The 10,412-nt window shown below is 50.6% G+C and overlaps 1 protein-coding gene across 2 annotated transcripts in view; it reads right to left on the bottom strand.

Moving 5' to 3' along the window:
* The window catches only part of pfklb (phosphofructokinase, liver b), a 17,243-nt gene extending 6,834 nt beyond the window's left edge, over window positions 1-10,409 (bottom strand). For both annotated transcript variants that reach the window (XR_013795917.1, XM_079597910.1), the window contains exons 1-13: window positions 10,148-10,409; window positions 9,473-9,546; window positions 9,212-9,289; window positions 8,417-8,606; window positions 7,328-7,493; window positions 7,064-7,108; window positions 3,330-3,438; window positions 2,634-2,729; window positions 2,418-2,510; window positions 757-882; window positions 598-662; window positions 464-527; window positions 80-226 (exon numbers count right to left, since the gene is read on the bottom strand). Coding sequence is in view for 1 of the 2 variants with exons in the window: in XM_079597910.1 (XP_079454036.1) it covers window positions 80-226; window positions 464-527; window positions 598-662; window positions 757-882; window positions 2,418-2,510; window positions 2,634-2,729; window positions 3,330-3,438; window positions 7,064-7,108; window positions 7,328-7,493; window positions 8,417-8,606; window positions 9,212-9,289; window positions 9,473-9,546; window positions 10,148-10,229 (1,335 nt within the window). In the remaining variant the exon portion in view is untranslated. The remainder of the gene's footprint in view (window positions 1-79; window positions 227-463; window positions 528-597; window positions 663-756; window positions 883-2,417; window positions 2,511-2,633; window positions 2,730-3,329; window positions 3,439-7,063; window positions 7,109-7,327; window positions 7,494-8,416; window positions 8,607-9,211; window positions 9,290-9,472; window positions 9,547-10,147) is intronic.
* Between the last annotated feature and the right edge of the window lie 3 nt (window positions 10,410-10,412).

The following is a 10,412-nucleotide window of genomic DNA, read 5'->3' as shown; positions in this document are numbered from 1 at the left end:
AGTACCGAAGTCGACACTTTTAACAACACTAAGATGAAGAGAGGAAGAGATGATCGGATCATGTGACTGTGATTCTCACCCTGCCATTGGCCAGACCCTCGAAGCCGTCGTGAACGCTGTAAACCATGTGACCCTGAGCGAGTCCCACGCGCACCGCTGACCTCACAGCAGCGTTCATCCCTGCAGCCGGAGCGCCCACGTTCAGGATCGCCATCGAGTGGTTACTCTGGAGGAGCACACACACACACACACACACACACACACACACACACACACACACACCTTAAGGGGACAGAGGTGGGCTGTGATATTATTGGTTCATATTAGAAAAATTGTTCCAGAGACGAATAAAGTTTCAACTAAATATTTTTAAGAACAGAGTTCTTCTGGATGACGAGCACGAGACACTCATTAGCACAGCAATAGGGAACCGCGGTATACAGTGCTTGCAGGAGGTGCGCACCTTCGCCGGCGCCGGATGATGATGCGCCAGGAGCTTGTACGTGTTCCAGTTGTTCTCGAAGCTCCTGCGTGAGGAAGTAACCGATGAGTTCAGAGACTCACAACAATCACAACACACACCCGAGAGGAACTCACTTCCCACGCAACTGGATCGCCTCTTCAAACCTCTTCTCATTCATGGCTTTCTGGACCTCTTTCGTCTGAAACACAGGAACACACACTCAGTGTCGTGTGTGTGCTCTGCACTGCTCCGGCAGGCGGAAGGTCAAGGGTCGCGGTGTGTGTGTAACTCACCATGTTCACACACTCCATGAGCGGCAGACGCATGGCCTGATTCCCCGACAGGCCGATCACGACAGCTGACGTCTCAGGAGTCGCTTCCAGCAGCGCAACCACAGCTTCCACACCCATCTTACTGCTCTACACACACACACACACACACACACACACACACACACACACGCACGGTATTAGTGGCTTTCTGACCCAAGGCCGTTTAACATACTATTCTTACACTATATTATTTAGTGAGTGAGTCAGTGAGTGAGTCAGTGAGTGAGTCAGTGAGTGAGTCAGTGAGTGAGTCAGTGAGTGAGTCAGTGAGTGAGTCAGGGAGTGAGTCAGGGAGTGAGTCAGTGAGTGAGTCAGGGAGTGAGTCAGGGAGTGAGTGAGTGAGTGAGTGAGTCAGTCAGTCAGTGAGTGAGTGAGTCAGTGAGTGAGTGAGTCAGTGAGTCAGTCAGTGAGTCAGTCAGTGAGCCAGTCAGTCAGTGAGTCAGTCAGTGAGTCAGTCAGTGAGTGTCAGTCAGTGAGTCAGTCAGTGAGTCAGTCAGTGAGTGTCAGTCAGTGAGTCAGTCAGTGAGTGAGTCAGTGACTCAGTCAGTGAGTCAGTCAGTGAGTCAGTCAGTGAGTCAGTCAGTGAGTCAGTCAGTGAGTCAGTCAGTGAGTCAGTCAGTGAGTCAGTCAGTATTTTAGCCCTCCTTCCCTTTCCCTAAGTGGTTATTCCACTTGTCAGGCCGCCATTGTAAATAAGAACTTGTTCTTAATGACTTGCCTGTAAAAATAAAGGTTTAATAATAAAAAGTCAGTCAGTCAGTGAGTCAGTCAGTGAGTCAGTGAGTGAGTGAGTGAGTCCGTGAGAGTGAGTGAGTGAGTGAGTGAGTGAGTGAGTGAGTGAGTGAGTGAGTGAGTGAGTCAGTGAGAGTGAGTGAGTGAGTGAGTGAGTGAGTGAGTGAGTGAGTGAGTGAGTGAGTGAGTGAGTGAGTGAGTCAGTGAGTGAGTCAGTCAGTCAGTCAGTCAGTCAGTCAGTCAGTCAGTCAGTGAGTCAGTCAGTGAGTCAGTCAGTGAGTCAGTCAGTGAGTCAGTCAGTGAGTCAGTCAGTCAGTCAGTGAGTCAGTCAGTGAGTCAGTCAGTGAGTGAGTCAGTCAGTGAGCGAGTCAGTGAGCGAGTCAGTGAGCGAGTCAGTGAGTCAGTCAGTGAGCGAGTCAGTCAGTCAGTGAGTCAGTCAGTGAGTGAGTGAGTCAGTCAGTGAGCGAGTCAGTCAGTGAGCGAGTCAGTCAGTGAGCGAGTCAGTGAGCAAGTCAGTGAGTCAGTGAGCGAGTCAGTCAGTGAGTGAGTCAGTCAGTGAGTGAGTCAGTCAGTGAGTGAGTCAGTCAGTGAGTGAGTGAGTCAGTCAGTGAGTGAGTCAGTCAGTGAGCGAGTCAGTCAGTGAGCGAGTCAGTGAGCGAGTCAGTCAGTGAGTGAGTCAGTGAGCGAGTCAGTCAGTCAGTGAGTCAGTCAGTGAGTGAGCGAGTCAGTCAGTGAGTCAGTCAGTGAGTGAGTCAGTCAGTCAGTGAGTCAGTGAGCGAGTCAGTGAGCATATATGTGTGTGTGTGTGTGTGTGTGTGTGTGAGAGAGTGTGTGTGTGTGAGTGTGTGTGAGAGAGAGAGAGTGTGTGTGTGTGTTGAACATGGACTCACCAGGACTCTGTCAAAGGCAGACGGTGTTCCTCCTCTCTGAACGTGACCCAGTACAGTGACCCGTGTGTCGTAACCCAACCGCTGAACCACCAGCTGCGCGCACACACACACACACACACACACACACACACACACACACACACACACACACACACACAGTCAGAACACGAGTCTGAAGATCTCACACAGCTGAACATCATCATCTGAGAGGCTCACATCTTTGATGTAGTTGGAGGAGATCAGCTGGCCGTGTTTGTCGATCGCTCCTTCTGCGATGATCACGATGTTCAGACGAGAGCCTTTACTGCGACTCTGATCACACACACACACACACACACACACACACACACACACACACACACACACACACACACACACACACACACACACACACACACACACACACACACACACACACACACACACACTAAAGTCAAATACTTTCTACAAGCTAAAATATTGCACTCTTATTCAAAATAAAACTGAGATCAGTAAATAACAGTAACTGCGGTGATTCACCAGGGGGTTTTCTAGTCAAAGTAAAGTTTGATGGTTTAAAATTGATTTGAAAATAAAGAAATGAAGACAGCCATGAATATTACTAAATACATTTTTCAACTAATGTAAAATAAAATTATTATTATTTTTTTTTATTTAGTGCTTTTATTTTAATAGATATATTTCTTATCTTGCTTCTATCTACTAGTAAAAAATATTTTTATTATAATAATATTTTTATATTTACTATAAAATGTTTTGGTTATATAAAAATGTGAGATTATATTAATTTGTCCAATTACACCTGAGCCCCTGAAAATGGGCGGGGCCAGCCACGTATAAAACCAGTTTTTAACAGCATGGGTTTACTTTAGGTGTCAGTGTGTCCCAGGATCATAAAGCCTGAACTCTGACCTCTCCCAGTCGAGCGCACATGTGATCCTCCCAGCCGTCCTCTGGCGGAGCCTCTGGGATGAAGAGCCAGTCGGCGCCGGACGCCAGAGCCGAGACCACCGCCAGATACCTGGAGAACCACACACCGGATCAGACCCACCACACATCGGATCAGACCCACACACACCGGATCAGACCCACACACACACCGGATCAGACCCACACACACACCGGATCAGACCTACACACACACACCGGATCAGACCCACACACACCGGATCAGACCCACACACACCGGATCAGACCCACACACACCGGATCAGACCCACACACACACCGGATCAGACCCACACACACCGGATCAGACCCACACACACACACCGGATCAGACCCACACACACACACCGGATCAGACCCACACACACACACCGGATCAGACCCACACACACACACCGGATCAGACCCACACACACCGGATCAAACCCACACACACCAGATCAGACCCACACACACACCGGATCAAACCCACACACACCGGATCAGACCTACACACACACACCGGATCAGACCTACACACACACACCGGATCAGACCTACACGCACACACCGGATCAGACCCACACACACACCGGATCAGACCCACACACACACACCGGATCAGACCCACACACACACCGAATCAGACCCACACACACACCGGATCAGACCCACACACACCGGATCAGACCCACACACACCGGATCAGACCCAAACACACACCGGATCAAACCCACACACACCGGATCAGACCCACACACACACCGGATCAAACCCACACACACCGGATCAGACCTATACACACACACCGGATCAGACCTACACACACACACCGGATCAGACCCACACACACCGGATCAGACCCACACACACACCGGATCAGACCCACACACACACCGGATCAGACCCACACACACACACCGGATCAGACCCACACACACACACCGGATCAGACCCACACACACCGAATCAGACCCACACACACACCGGATCAGACCCACACACACACCGGATCAGACCCACACACACCGGATCAGACCCACACACACACCGGATCAGACCCACACACACACCGGATCAGACCCACACACACACCTGATCAGACCCACACACACACCGGATCAGACCCACACACACACCGGATCAGACCCACACACACACCGGATCAGACCTACACACACACCGGATCAGACCAACACACACACACACCGGATCAGACCAACACACACACACCGGATCAGACCCACACACACACACCGGATCAGACCCAAACACACACCGGATCAGACCCACACACACACACCGGATCAGACCCACACACACACCGGATCAGACCCACACACACACCGGATCAGACCCACACACACACACCGGATCAGACCTACACGCACACACCGGATCAGACCCACACACACACCGGATCAGACCCACACACACACACCGGATCAGACCCACACACACACCGAATCAGACCCACACACACACCGGATCAGACCCACACACACCGGATCAGACCCACACACACCGGATCAGACCCAAACACACACCGGATCAAACCCACACACACCGGATCAGACCCACACACACACCGGATCAAACCCACACACACCGGATCAGACCTATACACACACACCGGATCAGACCCACACACACCGGATCAGACCCACACACACCGGATCAGACCCACACACACACCGGATCAGACCCACACACACACCGGATCAGACCCACACACACACACCGGATCAGACCCACACACACACACCGGATCAGACCCACACACACCGAATCAGACCCACACACACACCGGATCAGACCCACACACACCGGATCAGACCCACACACACCGGATCAGACCCACACACACACCGGATCAGACCCACACACACACCGGATCAGACCCACACACACACCTGATCAGACCCACACACACACCGGATCAGACCCACACACACACCGGATCAGACCCACACACACACCGGATCAGACCCACACACACACCGGATCAGACCAACACACACACACCGGATCAGACCAACACACACACACCGGATCAGACCCACACACACACACCGGATCAGACCCAAACACACACCGGATCAGACCCACACACACACACCGGATCAGACCCACACACACACCGGATCAGACCCACACACACACCGGATCAGACCCACACACACACCGGATCAGACCCACAAACACACCGGATCAGACCCACACACACACACCGGATCAGACCCACACACACACCGGATCAGACCCACACACACACCGGATCAGACCCACACACACACCGGATCAGACCCACACACACACCGGATCAGACCCACACACACACCGGATCAGACCCACACACACCGGATCAGACCCACACCGGATCAGACCCACACACACACACCGGATCAGACCCACACACACACACCGGATCAGACCCACACACACACCGGATCAAACCAACACACACCGGATCAGACCTACACACACACACCGGATCAGACCCACACACACACACCAGATCAGACCCACACACACACACCGGATCAAACCCACACACACCGGATCAGACCTACACACACACACCGGTACAAGGTACAAGGTAGTTTATTTGTCATTACAATAACAAGTTATGTAATGAAATGCTTAGATCCCACCCCCATCCAACGTTGCCATACAAATAGTAAAATTAAAATCTATCTAAAATAAAAACATCCTATCACATCCACATAAATAAATAAATATACTAACAATAAGATAATAAGTGCCAGTGATCATACAATAATATGCTAAATCCAGTTAGCTAAGTAGCAATTTTAAAGTGAAATGACAATATAGAGACAGTCTATATCACCGGATCAGACCTACACACACACACCGGATCAGACCTACACACACACACCGGATCAGACCCACACACACACCGGATCAGACCCACACACACACCGGATCAGACCCACACACACACCGGATCAGACCCACACACACACCGGATCAGACCCACACACACACCGGATCAGACCCAAACACACACCGGATCAGACCCACACACACCGAATCAGACCCACACACACACCGGATCAGACCCACACACACCGGATCAGACCCACACACACCGGATCAGACCCACACACACACCGGATCAGACCCACACACACACCGGATCAGACCCACACACCGGATCAGACCCACACACACACCTGATCAGACCCACACACACACCGGATCAGACCCACACACACCGGATCAGACCCACACACACACCGGATCAGACCAACACACACACACCGGATCAGACCAACACACACACACCGGATCAGACCCACACACACACCGGATCAGACCGGATCAGATCAGACCAACACACCGGATCAGACCCACACACACACCGGATCAGACCGGATCAGATCAGACCAACACACCGGATCAGACCCACACACACACCGGATCAGACCGGATCAGATCAGACCAACACACCAGATCAGACCCACACACACACCGGATCAGACCCACACACACACCGGATCCGGATCAGACCCACACACACCGGATCCGGATCAGACCTACACACACATCGGATCAGACCCACACACACACCGGATCCGGATCAGACCTACACACACACCGGATCAGACCCACACACACACCGGATCAGACCCACACACACCGGATCAGACCGGATCCACATGGCCTCATGAAGAAGAACAGTAAGTGACACGCACCCGCAGTGGCGGCCCATCACCTCCAGCACAAACGTCCTCTGATGACTGACACACAGGAGAGAGAGAGAGAGAGAGTCAGTGAGTGAGAGAGGCTGCGTGTCTCACACACACTAAACACACTGAGCATGTGTGTATTCATGAGTCACTGGCAGCATCACATGTCAGAGAACTCATTCATCGCAAATACACATGTATGTGTGTGTGTGTGTGTGTGTGTGTGTGTGTGTGTGTGTGTGTGTGTGTGTGTGTGTGTGCGTGTGAGACCTCTGTGCCGTGGTGGTGATGGCATCAATAACTTCCATGATGCGATGCAGAGCAGAATCGGCTCCGATTGTCATGTCAGTTCCACAGAAATCATTATCAATGGATCCCACCAAACCCACGATGTTCAGATGAGTGAACTGCTGCGCCAGAGAGTCCGTGATCCGGCCTGCAACACACACACACACACACACACACACACACACACACACACACACACTTCAATCCTCAGCTCAGTGCAAATCTGGAATGGAATAACCTTTTTAACAACTGTCCTCGAGTCCTGCTGAAAACCTGCAGATCAGGATCTGGTTTCAGTGAACGATCACTTACACACAACCAGCGTTAATACCGTGAACTAAAACACTTTAAAAAAACATTAACTGAAATTACATTTAATTCTGAAAAAAGTGTGTGTGAGTCAGTGAGTGAGTGAGTGAGTGAGTGAGTAAGTGAGTGAGTCAGTGAGTGAGTGAGTCAGTGAGTGAGTCAGTGAGTGAGTCAGTGAGTGAGTGAGTCAGTGAGTGAGTCAGTGAGTGAGTGAGTCAGTGAGTGAGTCAGTGAGTGAGTGAGTCAGTGAGTGAGTCAGTGAGTGAGTCAGTGAGTCAGTGAGTGAGTCAGTGAGTGAGTCAGTGAGTGAGTCAGTGAGTCAGTGAGTCAGTGAGTGAGTGAGTCAGTGAGTGAGTCAGTGAGTGAGTGAGTCAGTGAGTGAGTGAGTCAGTGAGTGAGTGAGTCAGTGAGTGAGTCAGTGAGTGAGTGAGTCAGTGAGTGAGTGAGTCAGTGAGTCAGTGAGTGAGTCAGTGAGTCAGTGACTGAGTGAGTCAGTGAGTGAGTGAGTGAGTGAGTCAGTGAGTGAGTGAGTGAGTGAGTGAGTGAGTGAGTGAGTCAGTGAGTGAGTCAGTGAGTGAGTGTGTGAGTGAGTGAGTCAGTGAGTGAGTGAGTCAGTCAGTGAGTGAGTGAGTGAGTGAGTGAGTGAGTGAGTGAGTGAGTGAGTCAGTGAGTGAGTCAGTGAGTGAGTGAGTGAGTCAGTGAGTGAGTCAGTGAGTCTGTGAGTGAGTCAGTGAGTGTGTGAGTGAGTCAGTGAGTCAGTACCCTGCTGCACCAGCTCTGTCAGTAGGCTCCTCCACTCGCTGCGGAAGATGTTGGCCCCGGTGAGGCTGCCGTCTCCTCCACACACACACAGGTTGGTGATGCTGCGCTGGAGCAGGTGAAACGCTGCGGACAAACGACCCTCTCGAGTCGTGAAGGACTTACAGCGGGCGCTGCCGATGATGGTGCCCCCCTGACCACAGGAGGAGGGAACACACGATCAGTGGCACACACACACACACACAATTTATTGCATAATGCACAACTGAATTATACAGTATATACAGTGAATTGACTTCATAATCCATTCTGAACTCAGCTGTGTTCTTGATTAGTCTGCAGATGTGTGTGTATGTGTGTGTGTGTGTGTGTGGGGGGGGGGATCGCTGCTGTAATCTCACACTTAATCTGCCGCTTTAATCTCAATCCTGCTGCTGTCAGTCAGAGAAAGATGATTGACAGCTCAGGATGATTGACAGCTCAGTGCTTCAGCAGAAACCCACCTGTAACTCTTTAGAACATTTAAACCCGTTTACTTATTCATTACATGTTTGATGCTCCTGGTTTCATGGTCAGGCTTCCCTTTAATGTTGTTTTCAAGCTCAACTAGAACATGTTTTTCTTGCTTGAATATTGATTATTTTCCTCATATTCTCCAGTGTTGCGGCTCCTCTCTTCCCAGTCTGTCAGTAACGCTCTGTTCACTTCCTGTCTCTATGAAGCCCCTCCTTCTCTAGCTCTTTCATGCTCAAACAGCAACATTACACACTGAACACAGATGAAGCGTCTCAGACTTACAAGCTGAATGATGTTGGTGACGCTCTGCCAGTTGGCGAGTTTGATATTATCTCCTCCATCAACCAGGCCTTGATAACCCTGAGAGAGAGAGAGAGAGAGAGAGAGAGAGAGAGAGAGAGAGAGAGAGAGAGAGAGAGAGAGAGAGAGAGAGAGAGAGAGAGAGAGAGAGAGAGAGAGAGAGAGAGAGAGAGAGAGAGAGAGAGAGAGAGAGAGGTTAGAATCACACAAGCTCAGTGTCTCTCGCCCAGCAGAAGCTCCTACCTCATAGATCAGGTAGACTTTGGCGCCTACGAAGATGCCCATGCGTGTTACAGCTCGAACAGCAGCGTTCATACCTGCGGAAATCACACACACACACACACACACACACACACACACACACACACCAAAATGCATTTAATGCATAAAGTGCATTAGTGTTTAATGCAACAACAGGTACATGATTTGACAAACTGTGTATGCAATGCTCAATCCAATCTGGCAACACACACAACATGCAGTGCCAACGATTCCATGAACAAACAAGAGAAGCCTAAAGACACTAGATGGGGTTCATGACAGAGAGTGCTGCTCAAATAAGTGACATAACAGTCCGTTCAGGCATTACTTCTGCCCCAGATACTCTCAGATAACTCAGAAAATCAGGAATCACACAAATACACTGAGCAGAAATCCTTTTGCATTAGTATCACACACACACACACACACACACACACACACACACACACACACACACAGTGCAGAGTTTTAGCAGTGTTTGCAGAGTGACTGGATCTCTACAGGTAGAGTTAGTAACACACATTGCTTGCATGCAGATGAACTGAAAATGAAGAGTGTGTGAGACGCGTTTAAAATGCATCGCACTCTCGCGTCTCACACACTCTTTGTCCAGAACGTGCGCGCGCGAGCTCTATTCTCCTTTATTGTGTTGTTTACCCTGCGCGTCCCCGCCGCTGGTCAGCACCGCGATGGCTTTCCCCGCGCCGCTCATCCGCAGCTTCTCAAAGTCCACATGCATGATGGAAATCACCGATATAAACCAGTAACAGAGGGAAAACACTCGCACTGGTTCCCAGTCGAAAAGCTTCTGACATTCACCGCACGTAGCGCACGAATAGTGTCGGCGGCGCGCACGCTCCGCCTCTTGTTTGCTCTGCGCGCTCCCGCCTCGAGCTATACTTTTCTGATCGTTATCAAATTA

The sequence above is a fragment of the Phoxinus phoxinus genome (assembly GCF_949152265.1).
Source record: "Phoxinus phoxinus genome assembly, chromosome: 22".
NCBI lineage: Eukaryota > Metazoa > Chordata > Actinopteri > Cypriniformes > Leuciscidae > Phoxinus > Phoxinus phoxinus.
Note: the sequence above shows the minus strand (reverse complement) of the source record. Positions and strands in the feature narration are given on the sequence as shown.